The 18368-nt window shown below is 40.4% G+C and overlaps 1 protein-coding gene across 11 annotated transcripts in view; it reads left to right on the plus strand.

Moving 5' to 3' along the window:
* Nucleotides 1–18368, plus strand: part of CD44 (CD44 molecule (IN blood group)) — an 84261-nt gene that overhangs the window by 33486 nt on the left and 32407 nt on the right. For all 11 annotated transcript variants that reach the window (XM_063093595.1, XM_063093597.1, XM_063093599.1 and 8 more), the window contains exons 3-5: nt 4206–4339; nt 10359–10427; nt 13497–13730. In XM_063093595.1, coding sequence (XP_062949665.1) covers nt 4206–4339; nt 10359–10427; nt 13497–13730 — 437 coding nt within the window. The remainder of the gene's footprint in view (nt 1–4205; nt 4340–10358; nt 10428–13496; nt 13731–18368) is intronic.

Here is an 18368-nt window from a genome sequence, read left to right on the forward strand (position 1 = left end):
CAGAGGGGGAGCCCAGAAGAAGCCATTAAGGGTCATATCAGTTGGAATCCTCTTGCCAAACATGCTTCCACAGTGCTTTCCTGGCTTTGAAGAAGCTGCAATATCATTGTCGGAACCACAAGAAAATGCAAACCAAATAACAGTGTTTAAAATAAATATGTGGCTGGTAGAGACTTGGCCCTGCAGACTTGGCTCAAAGCAGATTTTTCAAACAACTCTCTCTCACTCTTTTGTTTCGCATCTGTGTTGCTCTAGTTTGAGAAAGTAAATAAAATGGCATGAAAGTTATTAAGATATACTATTTTAAGATATATTACTATTAGGATCCCCGACAGGGCTCTTCTCAAATATCTCAGTGCTCCATAAAGCCTTCCTCAAACCTCTTTGCTTCGTGATAATCACAACAGGGAAGAGTCTTAGTTTTTGAATTTCTGATGGCTCTCTGGCCAGTGGTGCACATGAACAACAAGCAGTAACAACAAAAATGAAGAGTTTTGGTTTGGTTTATTTTCACTAGAAGAGGTCTGGGTAATCATAACTGCTCTGAAGTTTCCACCTCAGACTGCAGCTACCCCTCTGTGTTTTTGCAATATCCTTAGGTGACTGGTTCCCCTTTCTCTTTGAAGAGAAACAAATCCATACACAGACTGCTTTGAAAAGTCAAGCTGCAGAACTGTTTATGGAAAACATTAAATGTAGTTTAGATGCATCTGTCCCTCATTGTTGGTTATAGAGGCATGCACTCACATTTTAAGTGGTGGCTGAGACTCTTGCTGAAAGGGAAAAGGAAAATCTCTTGTCTAAAATTGCGTTGTCTGAAAATAACAAATGCTGGTGAGGATGTGGAGAAAGGGGAACCCTTCTACATTTTTGGTGGGATTGTAAATTAGTGCAGCCATGATGGAAAACAGTACAGAGGTTTCTCAAACAATCATGGATAGAACTACTGCAAGACCCAGCAATTCCACTACTGGGTGTATACCCAAAGGAATGGAAAGCATCATGTTGAAGGGATACCTGCACCCCCATGTTTATCACAGCTCTATTTCCAATAGCCAAGATGTGGAACCAACCTAAGTGTCCATCATCAGACGACTGGATAAGGAAAATATGGTCCATATTTACAATGGAATACTACTCAGCCCTAAAGAAGAATGAAATTCTGCCATTTGCAGTAACATGGATGAACTTGGAGAAAATTATGTCAAGTGAAATAAGCCAGGCACAGAAAGAGAAATACTGCATACTCTCACTTATTTGTGAGAGCTAAAAAAGAGAACAAAACCAAAATAAACAATAAATAAATAATAATAAGTTGGACTATTAACAGGAGAAAGAAGCACTGTGGTTATTAAAGGCAGGAGGTGGGGGAGATAGTGAGAGGCTGGCTAATGGACACAAAATTATAGCTAGATAGGAAAAATAAGTCCTATTGGTGTAGAGTCAGACCAGAAATCTATAATTAACAATGATTTACTGCATGCTACCAAACAGCTAGAAGAGATCAAATATATACAACACTAAGAAATGATTACGTTTTGCAATGATGAATATGCTAATTACCCTGAATAGATGATCACACATCGTATACATGTATTGAAATATAACTTTGTATCCTATGAATATGTACACTCAGTGAATTTCAATAAGAAATTTTAAAAAATAAAAAATAAATAAAATTGCATTGTCTAGAATGGTAGCCATTAGCCACATATGGCGATTTACACTTAAAATAACTAAAATTAATAAAATTAAAACTTTAGTTCTTCACTTACAGTAGCTGCATTTCAAGTGCTCAGTTTGTCACAAATGGCCAGTGGCTACTGTATTGAACAACACAGACTACAGAACATTTCCATCATTGAAGAAAGTTCTGTGGACCAGCACCGACCTAACACAAAGAGCAGATGTACGCAGCCCTCTGTATGTGTTCAGAGCTAGCTCTGGGAGAATATAAAAGGAGCAGAGAAAGGGAGAGAGCTCTGGTAGCTAGTGAACCTGACGATAGGCTGCGGTGGAGAAAGGCCAATGAGGAAATCCATTTATTTTATCCCTAAGGCTAATCATTTAAATATGGCTTTGACTAGGCCACTAGCCTAAGAAAGTGGACTCAGTAAGCTGAATTTTGATTATGAAATACAGACAAGGCATACTTGCAACATAGAAAGATGTTCTCATCTGCTGAGAACCAGCAAGCTCTTATCACTGCCTCTGGCCAATCATCAAGCCCTTAGATGCTGGGAGCCCTGCTGTCCCCTTGGCCACATCACCTCACTTAATCCTTCAACTGTACTATGGGTCTATAGTGTGACCCCACTTTATGGATGAAGCAAATGAGGCTAAGAGAAGCTCTGCAGCTCACCCAGGGCCACACAACTCGCCCATGGAGGAGTCAGGATTCTGGTCCTACTTAGTCTGACCCCAGGACAAGATTTTAATGACCAAGCCCTCCCAAGGGACTAAAAGCAAAAGAGGAGGGAAGTATGCTTCAGGGATTTGCTGAATAAAGTCCCCCTCCTTGTGAACAGTAACTTACTCATGCCATATACACACATATAAATTTTAATATCCCCAACTCACTTTTTGTGTGACATGTAAAACTGACACGATGAGGCAAAAACTCAGTAATAACTTACAAAGGAAACGTATTAGATATACTTGTTGATGCGATGTGGTGGGGCGGGGGTGGGTGAGAGTGGGGTCACCGAAGAGTATTATTTAGAAAAAAAAAGAAAAGAAAAACTGTGCCAAAGAAATTTATCTTTCCACCCATCCTGGTATTAAGTGTTGCAACATCATTTGCGTAATTTCACTCAGGTAGCTATGAATCAGGTATCTGCTGGAGGACAGATGGCAGAGTTGCACAGGCTAGGGTGAAACCTTCGCAGCTAGCCTCTTTTGTCTGCCCCACCCTTTTAGTAGCAACTCTCAGATATATGGAAACTTATTAACATTTAACTATGCCCCCTCCCCCCACCAAGCTAAAGAGACTTTGGGAAACCAGTCTGTCTGTTCAGATGAGGAATTAGTCATGCGAGCTACAGTTGCAACAGAGACATAAAGAGTTCTGTGTGTTTAGAAACGTCAAGCTCACGGACATGCCCATGGGTCTTCCAGGGCGATGTAGTCTGTACTGTTGCCCCTGGCAGGAAAGATGAAAAGGATCTACACGGTGCACTTTTTAGCCAGCAATGCATTTTCAAAAACCTGTTGGATTTAGCTTCTCCCTCTCTGCCTTCGCAATGCCACCAGGCTTCCCCTGCAGATAGTACTTTCTCAGCCCACATCTCATTTTCTGAAGCATTTTATATTTGAGGGAAAAGTGTGTGATAAGGAAGTATGCAGTCACCAGGATGCTGTGCACTGAGGCTGGGCTGTGTATGTTGTATCTGAAGGGCCTCCAGGCGGAACATGCTCCCAGAAACACCTTGGTGGGAAAGAGGGACTCAGCGTCTCTCTGGCCGAGCTGCTTCTGGAAAGTTCCTAAGCTAAATGAGCCATTGCTATCTACTTACTTAATTGTTATCACTCCCATTTTAAGGATGGTCAATTTATTTTCACTGGCAAGAGAGTTATGCCTGAGGTGCTTAGGAGGCAAATGTGCTGCTGCATGCTTGCATATGAACAAGGCTTCATGCTTAGAATAATGGAGTGTGGAGTGAGGGACTTGCAGGAAAAGGTGAGGCCAGCAAGGAAGAGTGGGTTTGGGAAACAAGGCAGCTCTGAAATTTGTGGACTGAAATGAAGAACCACTTCTTCCTATCTTATGGGAGCCAGTCATTTTATGTATTTTCCAAAAAATAGGAAGGTAACTGAGAGCCAGAGTGAATCTCACATCATAACCTGGCTTCCTTCTGCTTGTTCAAACCGATACCACGCTGCTGGCCACAAATTTTATTTGATACTAATTTTTTTCTTTCGTGATCCTTCTTTATCTTATTGTTTTTTGTTTGTTTGTTTGTCTTAAAAAAGCTCTTCGTAGGTCTGTATATAAAATCACTTTGTTTCTATCAGCCTTGTTGATCTCTCTTGCACTCTCTCTGCTGTTATTCTTGGATTTCTCATCTCTCAGTTGTTGAAATCCCTACTATCCCCAGGGGTGAGTTGAATGAAGTGTTGCATTGCATTAAATGTCAGTTGACAGGATGTGATGAAATTTCCATCACAGTCTTGCAGGTAGATAACCTCTTGTTTTTCTTTTGCAGGTACGGGTTCATAGAAGGGCACGTGGTGATCCCCCGGATCCACCCCAACTCCATTTGTGCAGCAAACAACACAGGGGTGTACATCCTCACATCCAACACCTCCCAGTATGACACGTACTGCTTCAATGCTTCAGGTTGGTTCTCCATCTGTTGTCCTTGTGTTGCGGTTGGCATGCAAGCCTTCAGGAGCATGGCAGTTTGATCTGGACTGAAGTGGGGGATTCACATAGCTTCTGTTCTGTTATAACAAATGCTCCCGGAATATCTCTATAGCAGAGACAAGATTCTTGTCTCCATGATGCTTGCATGCTAAATCAAGGAGGCAAACAATAAACAAACAAATATTAAATACCTTATATGAAGCCAGACAGTGATGTAAGTGCTATACAAAAGAAAGCAGAATGAGAGGCCAAAGAGTGCCAGGGATGCTTTTTTCTGAGAAGGTGGTCAGGGAAGTGCCTCTGAGGAGGTGCATTTAGGAGAGCCCTGATGGAAGTGAGGGAGGGACGCCATGGCAGAGGGACAGCAGCCACTGCGAAGCCAGGCACGTGGGAGCATCTCAGGCTGTTGGGAGAACATCAGGGAGCCAAAGGTGGCTAATGTTCGGTGAGCAGAGGAGAGAATGCCAAGCAATGAGATCAGAGAGGTAAGCAGGGGCCAGATCACACAGCGGCTTGTAGACAGTGGTAAAGAGTTTGGATTTTATTCTCAGTGCGATGGGAAGTCATTGTAGGTTTAACATAGGGGAGTGGCATGAATCTAATGATAGCTTTGGGGTGTAAGCCAAATAGCTTAGCTGAGAGGTATGTTTTTATATGTGGGAGCCAGAGATAAGGTTATGAGGACATATAGTAGGCTCCTGACATTTCTGAATGTCCCTTACCCAAGAGCTGAGACAACTAGAGAGTAAGAAAGTCAAGATGCAGATGCTGGCCGGGCTCCATTCCTGTCTATGGGATTTTCTTCCAGCCTCTAGCCTAGAAACTCATGCTTCCAAGTCTAATTCAAGCTCCAGCAAAATTAAAGAATTCTATACATCATGAATTTTCAGGGTCTTTTGAGATGAATCGAAACCATAAATGTACCATTTTTGAATGCCAATGGTGAAGAGTCTCACTTCTTAAACTGATCCTTCTGTCTCCCCTGGATGTTTGAAGTTGTGGGAAAGGGAAAGATCAGGCTTCCAGGCAAACTTGGCACATTTTCCTGGAGTTTCAGTTCTCCTTAAAGATGGAAGGGGGAGGTGAGATTAGCTGGAAAGTGATTTAAGACATTATATGCACGAGAAAAATATATTTAGTAGAATATAAAATTTGCATCGATTTTTAAGCTACAGAAGGGACATCAAAGAAGTTGTGAGATTACATCAACTGGCTTTAGGCAATGCCACCTACATATTGTTGTGTGAGCAGTAGGGAACAGAGTGCAAATTCAAAGGAAATCTGGAGTGTAGGAGAAAGGAAAAGCAGCAGGGCTGGCGAGTAGAAATGGAGTGTGTGAAGCTGGTAAGTTATGGCAAATATATACAGGTCCCTAAAGCTTGGACAGACACACAAAACAGGGAGGAGGAAATGGTAGAATGTTTCCTCCTCCTCATTATATGAGCAAAGAGCACAAATGGAGTTTGACTTAAAGAATGAGAATCTGACCAAGGCTAAACAGTACCTGGCCCACATCCAGTTCCCATTCCCATACCCGGAACATCCATTCTAATGACTTTACAGAAAAACCACATACAAGTAAACAGGAAATAGACCCAGGGTGACATGTTGTGCATTTTGGTGCAAGAAGTCAGAGGGAGACCTTGGGAAGTATTTGTGGGTTAGATGAAGGATGGATCCGATGCAAAAGGGCTGGTGTGAGACTGCATACTCCCGAGGGTCTCTGAGCACTGCTTGTTTCTTCTCCCGCTAAATCTTGTCCAGTGAATGTATGCACTGAATTATGTAGCTGACTACCCACATTGTCTCATCTGTTTTACAAGTTGGAGTCACTTGCTGGAAAGAACCTTAGCTCAAAAAGGTAGAGCTCACACTGTGTTATGACCTGGAATTGAATCCATCTAGGAAGACTGCTACTGACGCTTTTCTTCTCCCTGCCCTTGATTTTGCCCATGAGATTGGGCCCATCCCTGGAGTAGGGATCAGACACATTGACTAAGTTTCCTCTCTTTTGTAGGGGGTTACTTCGGTTGAAAAGTTTGAGAAGTATTGGGGGTGTATTGCAATCCAAAATAGCTAAATGAAAATTAGTAAAGTTAGGAATAATGTTTTTCCAGGCCGAGCCCGTGGCGCACTCGGGAGAGTGCAGCGCTGGGAGAGCGGCGACCCTCCCACCACGGGTTCGGATCCTATGTAGGAATGGCCGGTGCACTCACTGGCTGAGTGCCGGTCCCGAAAAAGACAAAAAAAAAAAAAAAAAAGAAATAATGTTTTTCCTTTTCTGTTTCCCAAATTTACTCAATGTCAATAGGCTGCTTTTATGTTTTACTTCACATATAAAGAGAATACTTATTGTTCAACTATATGTGCTCAGTACTGAGCTAGTCAAAGTGGGGTAAGAAAGAACCAGCGGCTATATGTCTTGTTTTAAAGGAGTTTACAATATTGTTGAAGCAACAAAACAAACAAACAACAAAAAAATAAAGAACTAGGAAAGAGGATAAATGTGTCTAAGGATAAATGAATTCTAAATTTCTTGGTTTAGAGTTAGATGATAAGGGCATTAAGTGAGCTAAAGATCTTGATGACCTTCTGTTCCATGCAAATATCTCATTCAAAAGGTCTTTGAATCTAATTTAGCTTGAGAACTGCGAGCAGGTTGTCAGGTCCCAGTGATGTGATCGCCCCATAAACTGGCTACAGGGATGACACCCAATTCTGTCTTAGCAGGTAGCTTCTGTATAGTATCACAGAATGGTAGCTTAGTATGGTAGCTTCTGTAATAGTGCTAAAGCTTAAATTTTTAGCACTATTATTGGAAAATATGGACTGTGGCTTATAAATGAAAATGAGATAAATCCTGAAAAGGCTTTGTGATTTTTGCTGCCTCATCTCTCAGTGCTTATGGCCCAGCCTAAGCCTGGTGGCTTCTGTGTTAACAACCCAGAGAACTAACTTGAATTAGCTCATTTTTAAAGCTTGCTTTCGGTAAAATGCCTCATTCTCTTTTGAAGGCAGAATTATGAGGCAGATTCTACATTTGTTTGTTTATCCATTCACTCATTTATTCAACAACTATAGGACACCTAGAACATATCAAGCACTAAAGATGGTGGCTTTCTATCTGGTACCCAGCGATTAGTAGCTCCATTGAATAACTCATGTTTCTCTTGGCTGTTTTTGTGGGGGAGGAGCCAAGGTTTCTGAGAACGCAGCCCACCAGGAAGCCCACCCCCAGAGTCTTTCTAACAAATTCTCGGGTTCAGGGACTAACTCTCCCAGCAGTGCAATGCTCATTAAACAGAATGAAGGGCTGTCTAATGAGGGCCTGTGATCTGGCATGGGAGCGTGGGTATATTATTGCACATTTGGGTCACCATCCGTCTCAGTATTCTTGCCAGATTTGATGTTCTTTATAAAAGTTAAGGTGAAATGGAGCATGAACAGGGTCCATTGGAACAAACGCTCTAATCATTCATAAAACTGTCCTAGTATTTTCCACGTGCCCTCTTCTATTACAACTTACCTCCTGGAAATTCCCAGCACACTACTGTTATCTGCAGGTGTGTCTGAATTTGGGGGAGATTGTTCCATCCTGACATCAAGGAGCCATCATGCACAACATTTCTGAGGAGGCGCAACATGTGAATATCAGAAGCATCTCCTAGGTTAGGCCATTCTCTCCTGGTGTCCCCAAGACAAACGGGGTGGATACTGCCCCAAATTCCCCGGGTTAGCTATACGCTCTTATTTTCAAGTGAGAGAATTTTGAGGAATATTTTTGAAAACTGTAAAAAGATAAAGAAATATTAATTATTATTGCCTCCCCATGACCTTGTGAATTTCTCAGGAGCAGGAACAGAGACATGCATATCTTTTTTTTTTTTTTTTACTTTTTTCTTATGGGGTCTGGCATATAAGTTTTGGGTAAATGCTTAAAAGGAATAAATGACAAGCCATATAACTATAACTTACTTTAATGATTTCTTATGGCATTACTGTTCAGGGTTTATCTAAATGCTTCTAGACCTGTTTATACATGCAGACCATTTGGAGGGTTAAACTCTTAGGTATGCTTACTGAAAGAATGGACCCATGGGAAATTACGTTAGTACTATTTTACTTTTTCATTCATTCAACAGATATTTACTGGGTGCCTCTCTGTCTACATCACACATATAAATGTCCTGGCAACACAGACAAGATTACTGCTCATTCTTTGGGGCTTACATATTTCTGTGGAGGAGATGGTTAGCAAGAGGTGGGGGCTGGCAGATGCGCCACGAACAGCTATCAAGTAAAATGAACAAGATAATTTTAGGCAGTGGTAACTGTGAAGAAAAAATGAGGACAAGGTGATGCATGGTGGTGATGGGTATGCGGAGTAATGAAGGGCTGGCTTAGATTGATTGCTGGTCAGTGGCCTCACCAACCAAAGGAGGTGACCTTTCTCTTTGAAGAGCCTCTTTTTGAAAAATCTTTTAGATCAGCCTTTGCAAGAATGGATTGCCCTAAACCCTGCTTTTCTCCAGCTGCATGTGTAAAGCTGCCAGTTAGTTTCATATGAGGCCAAAGAAATAAGCAGGTAAAGAACATTCATTGCCTTTATCTGTGGGAAAAGATGCTCCCAGGTCCTGAGAAGCAGCCAAAACCTGTTTCATTCAACTTGTTTGGGTCCATTGTTATGAGCACCTGACAATTTATGGCAGGATATTTAAAATACTTGTGATAACAGCCCTCCTTGTTAGAGCAGTCTGCCTGCCTCCACCCATCCATCCATCCACCCATCCATTTCTTTTTTCCTTCCTCTTTGCTAAGAAGCAACTCTGGGAGAAACTAACCTAACAAATAAATTGTCATTTTATATCTAAGCGTGCACATGCACACGCTCAGTATGGAAGCTGCAATGTACAAATGGATCCAACCTTCCTATAACAGCAAAACCAGCATAAAGCTTTCTGACTCTTCAGAGCTCAACACAAGGTCTAGCCACTGAATGTAGCATTTTGGTGTGAATGGAATGGTTGGTTAAACTACTTGCCAGGCTGCTGTTAAGACCCAGGATGGTAGGCAGGGTGGAATTTTCAGGACCTATGTTCAGAGGTCTTCCTTCAGGCAGTGCTGCTCAGAACGTCTGTGGGTGATCGGGCAGGCCCAAGGTACAGCCAGAAATTTTTATTTCCGAGGAAGGGGATGGAGGAGTAGAAGATGAAAGGAGAACAAAAGAAAAAGAAGCTAGAGGTACCCATGATGAAGTATAACGAAACAGTAGCTTGGGGGAATATTCTGAGCACCAAGACCTAAGGTGGCCGATCTCAGGAGCTACACGTTAAGAAGCGATCTGTACAAAGTAGGCACTTGGAGAGATCAACTACATTAATATATAAATCAAGACATTAACTAAGGATTAATGATTATCTGTTTTTAAATAGCTTGATTAAGTAAATTATTTAACTATGTTATTTTAATCTTCAGATTGTCATGCTGTTCATGTTGGTGCACATTTGATTGTGTGTGTGTGTCTGCCATGTCTTCCCATCAATTCTGTAGGTTTCTGAGGTTACAAGTTATTTTCCCAGGCTAGCTCATACCTTGCTTTATTTAAAAAAAAATTTACAATGTGCCCACGTTTCTTTTATAACAGTAAATTTTAAAAACGCTCTCTAATGTACGCTTCATTGGAGGATCCAGATCTAACTTATTCACAACAGTAGCCCCAGGCTTTCGCAGTGTCTGATGTAGAACATATATATTTGTTAATAAATAAATTTGCTGGTGTGGGGGTGATAAGTAAGTTTCCAGAAATGTATGAAGTTAAATAAAAATGGAAAATGCCTTCCAAAGGGCAGAGAAGTTTCTAGCAGACTTACCAAGTTTCAGAAAAAGAAAATTATTTGGGATACGTCAACTCTATCCTCATTACTAAGAGACATGAGGATAAATTTTGCTCATATATTTTTGAGTTCTCACGCTTTTCTTCACTACTCCATAGCTCCACTTGAAGAAGACTGCGCATCCGTCACAGACCTGCCCAATACCTTTGAAGGACGAGTTACCATAAGTATGTATCTCTTCTAATGTGGATTGAGTTTTCTCATTCTTGGGAAAGGCGTCAGATGTGCTGTCTGTGGTTTATGTTTGAATAGAGTATCAGTCACTTCCTTCAGGCTGGGGATGGTCAGCTGTGATTCGATGTCTCTTCCTCTTTTTTCTGCCGATGGCTTGAAATTGTTCTCTGGTTTACCTTCATGTATTGTTCCTCAAACTTAGGTTATTTAAAAACCACTTTCAATTTTTTTGGCATATCTTTGTACACAGCACTATCATTTACTTGGTATTTTTCATTTAATTGACCCATTCTTTTTTTACCTAAAATACATTTACTTTTAAAAAGAAATTGCAGCTGGAGACCCAGCTTTATTGGTCATGAATAGAAGGTAATCTTAAAAATAAATTTAAACGTAAGAAAAATTAAATAATGTTCTTAACGTCTAGCTGCTGATGGCTCTGATTCTGAGCCATGCTCTTTCTTGCAGAGAGGTATTGATAAGGGTCAGGGGTAGGCATTCCAGCCACAAATAGGAATTTTCTGTTTGATATAGCTTAAGTATTGAGAGATAATTTTGAAGCATGGAAACTGCCTGACATGTGTTTCCACATTATTTATAACACATCCAGCTAAAAATCATCTCGATTATTTTCAGAAGTATGCACCTGGCACTTCAGCAAGCAGAAAATCTCAATCAGAGCTTTCAAATAGGTCAAACTATTAACCCTGATTCTGCAAGGGGTCTTCAAAAAGTTCATGAAAAGATTCATATTATCATTTAATTCCATTTTTTGAAGTACTTTATATATAAATATTTTTTTTTATTGTTGAAATGGAGTTGATGATACATATCTGTGGGGTACAGTGTTGTAAATTTAAATATTTGAAGAGCCATGGTATAGAAAGGATTATGTTGATTCTTCCTAGTTCCAGAGTAGTTAAAAGTAATGTCAGTGTATGGAAAATTCTATGGGTAGATTTAGGTCTGGGTGTAAACAACTTAGAAATGTATTTAGCTTGTTTAAAGTCAAGATGAGCTGCGCTTTTTTTTATTGGTTATGAATATTCATGAGATACAAAGCTGATTGTCACCCCTCATCCCCATGATGTGGGGGCCAGATTCATACTGGCTGTATACCCATTACCACAAATTGCACTTGTACCCCGTGTCCCCCACCCAATTATCCCCAACCTCCCTCCCCCTCCCCGCTTCCCCACCACTTCACTTTGCAGCCCTTTTGAAAGTACCTTCAGGTTGCCTCTGAGTCTCATTTCTTTGGGAAGTAGCACAGTGTTGAGGACATCTGATTTCTGCTTCCTCAGAACCAGATGCTGACAGTTCATAGGCATAAGTGTGGTGGAGAGAATCTTCTGAGGCCATACGAATCCAGCCTCCTGCCGTCCCTGGCCTGTGCCTTGCAATAGAAAGAAAGGGCAGGCCTCACACAACAATGGCTACAATGTGAGATGTGATGTCTCAGACAAGCCTGGTTTGAAATCTTAGTTCCTTACTACCTATGGGATCTTAGAGGGATGACTTTCTTTTTCTGAGCCTCAGTTTTCTCACATATATAATGGAACAACATATGAGAATTGTCATGAAACTTGAGAAACATAACATGTCTAATAAATGCCTGGCCCATAGTAGATACTTAATAAATGCCCCATTTCCTGAGTCCCCATAAATCTCTTTTATAGTCCAGATATGTACAAGTTTGGTCAATAATATTTCCTTATCAGATCTTCATCTGCAGAGATTATCAGGGTGAATGAGACTTTGGAAATTCATTTTTTCATTTGGGTTTTATTAATAATTCTACTTGGTTAAGCTAGCTAGGTGGATAAAAGGAATCTTTAGTCCCACCAATGCAAAACAGCAGAAAGTAATTTTAGCTAAATGCACACTTGTGTAGTAAGTGGCTGTGACCTGAAGGCAACAATACTTTTAAGGAGGAACAATGAACAAATTCATTCTTACTCTTTCTCTTCTGGTCCATTCTAGTCATTTACTTGTTTAAACAAAAGATTTCGTTCTTTATATACATCTGTGTTTATAAATTTTGAGGTTGAATTTCACAGAGGACCACAGAGGCTCTGTCACTATTTAGACACACTGATTTCCTAGCTTGGAGTGGGGGTTGAGTTAAATTGATGAAATTTGCCCCTGAGAAAGGAAATTGAATTCTTCATGGATTTGCAGATATATCTTCCCTACTGAGGCCATTAGTCTGCCACTTCAAGTCTTTTCTGGAAATAGATGGAATTAATAGCAATAAATATTACATGTGCTTCAGGAGGGAGAGTAGGGAACCAGGTAGGAAAATTATCATTTACTGAGCATCCGCTGTATTTTAAATACTGTGCTGAGCACTTTCCTTACAATGTATATCATAATGATCATAATAATCCCATCCAGAAGGTAGTATAGTTGTCCCTTGGTATCCACAGGGGATTGGTTCCAGAAACCCCCCACAGACATCAAAATCCACAAATGCTCAAGTACCTTATATAAAGTGGCATTGTACTTGCATATAACCTACACGTATCCTCTTTTATACTTTAAATCTTCTCTAAATTACTTATAATACCTAATACAATGTAAATGCTGTATAAATAGTTGTTATACTATATTTTTAATTTGTATTTTTTTATTGTTGTATTGCTATTTTTATAATGTAGTTTTTTGGGGTTATTTTTTCCCCCAAATATTTTCCATCTGCAAATGTGGAACCTATGGATACAGAGGGCTGACTGTATTATACCCCATCTCATAAATAAGGAGACTGAAGCTCAGATTTACGTTGTCTAGAGTTTTATGAAGCTGGGATTTAAATATTGGGGACTCCCCAGTACATCCTCTTTCCCTTCCCCATTTCCAGGGTGTGTGTGGGGGGGCTAGAGAGGGTGCACTTTGTTGGTGCAGTAGACACTGTATCTCACCACTAGACACATAGATGTTGTTTTTATTAATACAAAAGAAAATAGCTTCGAAGTTGCTGTGTCATATGACTATCCACAGTCTTTCCTGTATTCAGAAAATATCAGCTGTGAAGTTCTGAAAGTGCCTTCTCTCTCTCCCAGCTATTGTCAACCGTGATGGTACTCGTTACAGCAAGAAAGGAGAATACAGAACAAACCCTGAAGACCTCAACCCCAGCAACTCTACTGATGAGGATGTGAGCAGCGGGGCCTCCAGTGAAAGGAGCACATCCAGAGATTACAGCATCTTCCGCACCCACCTCCCAACTGCACACCCCTCCCCAGACCAAGACAGTTTCTGGGTCCCTGACAACACAGAGAGTCCCTCTACTACCAGTAAGGAGAATGAATCAGTGTGCTTTCCAATAGCAATTCCTTGGCAAAACGTCCCCAATTTTCCTGAGTGATATGCACTCATGTGTTGATTTTCTCCTGTCTCTAGAGGTCTAGATGTAGGTGACATCATCTGGGGATGTGGGATATTGTGGTTGTCAGTGCTCTGTATGTATTGACTACTACTGCCTACAATTTTTTTTTCATCTACAACTCTGTTTTCTAACCTTGGGATAAGAAGTGCCATATGAGAAGTTTTTTTTTATTTAAAGAGCTCCCCTTATTTTTTTGTCCCTGGGGATATGGTGCCAAGTCAAGCCTGATACAGAAACTGTTTTCATTTTTGCATGTTTCCTTCTTGTTCTTATCTGCTGTGGGTAGGATTGTTTTCATGAAGTCAGGACCACAGAGTATGCATACAATTCCATTGACTCCGTTCTTCACTTAACTTTATGTTTTAACCTGATTTATACACATGTGATTGATTGCAGAATATCATCATACTCATCAACCATGATTTACTTAACAATTCCTTCATTTTTGGTCCAAAGAAACATATTTGGAGGAGTTTTCTGATCGGATTAAATCAGCTTAAGAGCTCTATATTTTAGCCTCTTGGGGAAGGTTCTCAATACCTATTCGGTGTGTGTGGGTAATTCATTGCTTGACACTGCAAGAATGGAAACATGAGATTTCTTCAGATTTTTTGCCCTTTGTGCTTCAGTTGCATTGGAAAGTGCTTGTGTCTCTTTCCTGTCTCTTTCTTTGCTTCCCTGTTTGCTTTTCCCCTATGGTGTGTTTTAAAACAGATTTCCAGATTGGCCGTGTTCCTTCTATGGATGATTCAAACTCAAATAGGGCATCTGTGTCTAGAGTGATTTTCCTAGTATGGTGTGGATTTTCTCTTTTCTTGGCTACAGCTCTGGAGGGGTGGAACTCTGGCTTCTAAACAAGTGTGGCAGAAATTTATTGATTTGTGAATACTCAAAACAAAGCCCCCCCCCCCTTTTTTTTTTATCTCTTGTCACCCAGAAGCCAGGGAAACCTCCACAGCACTCCAATTTAATTTAAGGTGACTTGCTCAACAGAATTTTTAATTTCTGTTAGCAGCTTGCCAAGGGGGTGATACAATTAGGCTTGGGATTCCAGTCATTCCCTGCAGATTCTTTGAAGTATTTTGGAAAGCAGATATCTTCAAGCTGCACTTGTTTTCCTGGGTTCTCGACTCTCTGGAGATAGCCTCTCCTTATAGTTTATAGTCTCATGGGCAACCCTTCCTGTGAGAGCCTTCTGCAAACCAAGCAGGCTGTACCGCTGGCTACTCACTGCCTCTTGGGTTCTCTGCCTTTTAAAAGTAACCATGTTGAAGGTGCTTATCATGAAGGCATGCAATTTTGTTAGATGTTGGCAAACATGATAATGAATGGTGCCAGCAGGAAGCAAAACAGGTCTCCCCTAAAGTACCATTTCCTACCATAGAAGAAAATCCTGACAAAACATATCTTGTGGGGTCTAGATGAAGTTAACATTCAGGTGGCCAATACTATATAAACACTATATATAAAATGGTATTTCACATGTGCTTTAGAAAAGGAAATTAGCACATTTCATTAATATCCATAGCACATCTCCTAAAAACTGCACTTTTCCTGCCTGTGTTAGTTAGACAGCAAATATGTTTTGAGAACCTGCTATCTACCAGGACTGTTCTAAAGCTTGGGATCCAGTGGTAAACACTGTTAAAAAGTAATAATGAAGAGAAGTAAGGATTAGTGAGATACTCATTTATGTGATCCATGTTTGAGGTCATCTCTGTGCCAGACACTGCTCTAGTTTCTGGGAATTCAGAGTTGAACTTACCTTAATGAAGACTACATGCTAGTTTGGAAATCAAGGAAAAGAAGTGCCATGAGACTTACCTACAACATAGTTCAGGATTTGGGTTGAGAAAAGAATAGTGCTTTCCTCCTGTCACAGCACTTTGCTAAGTTTCTTTTAGCAGTTAAGGAAGAGAGAGTCCAATTGGTCCACCAGGTGAGTCCAGATCTAATGTGAGAGCCACTGAAGTACTGTAATATCCAATAAGGCCAATGGCAGATCCAAGATGATCAATTCATGCAAAGAAAAGTGTCAAAGAAAATAATCAGGTAGAAACTTGAACATAGCATATGGCATACTAGAAAAAGGTAGCACTGATAAGTTCCTGAATAAAATTGTATTTTCTAAGTCCGGTGAGGAGATTCCCAAATGGTTATCACTGTTGGACTGAGAGTTCGGACATAGTAGGAGGGAGAGATTGCAAATCCTCCCTAGTGCATGCAGGAGGGCAGAGGTCAAGAGGAGGGCTGGCTGAGTACACAGAAGAAGCCAGTCTTTGGCTTGGCTGGCTCATTCCTTCCTCAAGGGTCCTTAGTGGGTGGCAAGAGGGTAAGCTAGTAAGAACAACCATTTGGGTAGGTGTGGCTGTTTATTCTAACTGTTATTTTTGCAAGAGCACTCCTGGAAGCGTGTCATCAGCCTCTTCTTACTGGTGATCTGGAACTTGCTGGAATCAAGAAACCTAAACTAATTCAGGAAGCAGACTCCTGCCTTGGAACACTCTATTTCCTTGTCTTCTGGGTGTCAAAGCAATAATTTTTTTTTTTTTTTTGGCATGGCCTACTTGGGTGGGGAAAACTGGAAACTCGCTGGCGAGGCAGTAGCTTTTTCTATTTTCTCCTCTCATAGAACTCCTTTTAGGAAGACAGAAATAACTCCTATTTCTATCTTGCTCTTGTAGGTTTATTTCCTGTTGTACTATTTTTTCCTGGTGTCCAGGGAAAAAATAGGGTGTGGGTGGCAGGAACTGTGCATCTTTAATGAAGTTTCTGAGGTGAAAATGGGATGTCTATGGATTTTCCAGGAGATGCTCGGGTATATCTGGGGCATCGTGGGTGAAACTGGCTCCTATCGCTCTACTCTCTGTTCTGAATTAATGTGTCCTTTATAGCATGGAACAGATTGTGCCGGTTGTTGGCATTTGGTGTGTATACAGTCAAAGTTTAAAACCTAGGGTTTGTGGACTTTCAGTAGGTTCACTGATAAGCCATAAGATATTCAAAATTTTGAGAGTGTATATGTGTAAGTTAACTTTTTTGAGAAGAGAGGCCATAACTTAGATTGTTAAAGGGGTATATGACTTAAAATGTTTTTTTTAAATCTCAACTGGCTTAAATATTTATCCTGATCATTTTTGCCATTCTGCTTCTATAGGGAAACATTCTGTACTCAAGTCCAACTTGAGAGTCAAATGAGAGATTTTAAATTGCAAAATGTTGCTGATTGTTTTTTCTCTAATTAGAGTCCAGAATTTCTCTAATTTTGGCAGTTTTGTTTCTTTTCTGGAAACGCATTCTGAATTAACATCAAAAGTGACAAAAAGTGATAGATGGCTCCTTGAGAAAGCTTTATCTAATTTCAACACTTTGAACAGACATCCTTTGCAAAGTTCCTGATTAAACAGAAAGTTTGACTTGAGGTTGATGAGTGTGGGTGGGACTTTGAAATGCCAGTTGTCATCTTAAGCTACCCGGGTACAATGCTAGATGGACCCAAAAGACACAGGCAAGCAACTCCAAAGGTACTCCAAAGAAAAATGAATGAAAACAACTTTATGAAATGGTGCTTCAAAGACCTTCAGTTCATGGCTGAGCCATCCAATTAAGTCGGTAGAAAATCTCTTTCTCTCACAGGTTATTAAGTTACTGCTTGATTTTGCTTTGATTGTGAATTCAAGGCGTTCAGCTCAAAGAATGAGTAGCATTGAATTGATACTCCTACAGAATTTGCATTTCTGATGTTGTCCTAAGATTCTGGGACACTTTAGAAAGCTCAGAAAGGTAAAACCAGGCCTCAATTTTTCTTTTCTAATCTTTATTAAGTAATAGGTACAGACACTTACATAAACAGAATTGAGAATAAAGGTTTTATAGAGGGAATCTCACTAAATGATATTTTCATAATTGATCCAGTTATCGCAACTGTGCCCTCAAACAGCCACACAGCAGCTCAGAAGCAAAATAATTGGATATGGGCCTGGTTTGTTAATTCACAACCTAAGACTCAGGATCTCACAACAACAGCAATGACCGGTAAACTGCTATGTCTTTTGCTTATCAGTTGTCCTGAATGCCAGGTCTTTTAGTGTTAAGGAAAAGGATATCCATTACCATGCCAAAGTTTTCTACTCCTGCTCCTTCACCATCCTTAATGAAAGCAGGGTCTAGTACCAATTCATTTATCAGAAATGCCTAAGGATCTGGGGATATGACTGGATATTCCTAAACGTTTACTGTACATAGAATCAGAATTATCTTTCCTTCAGAGGCTTTCACTATGCAATGTATTCAGAAAATATCCTCCAGAAAGAACTTTATTAGAAAATGAACAGTCCTCCTTTCTGCTGATCTAATTACCACAGTTAATAATAATTCAAGAAAATGCTGATTTACAGATGGGAAGTGTAGGCCCCGGACACTTGTTTGGACACTGAAAACCTCAACTGTAAAGTGTAAGAAGTGACCTGTTGCTCTACATCAAAATCTAGGCCTCTAACAAGCTCCCTGGATGTTTGGCTCTAAATCCCTGCAAAGTATTTCTGTT

The sequence above is a fragment of the Cynocephalus volans genome, chromosome 4 (genome assembly GCF_027409185.1).
Source record: "Cynocephalus volans isolate mCynVol1 chromosome 4, mCynVol1.pri, whole genome shotgun sequence".
Classification (NCBI taxonomy): Eukaryota; Metazoa; Chordata; class Mammalia; order Dermoptera; family Cynocephalidae; genus Cynocephalus; species Cynocephalus volans.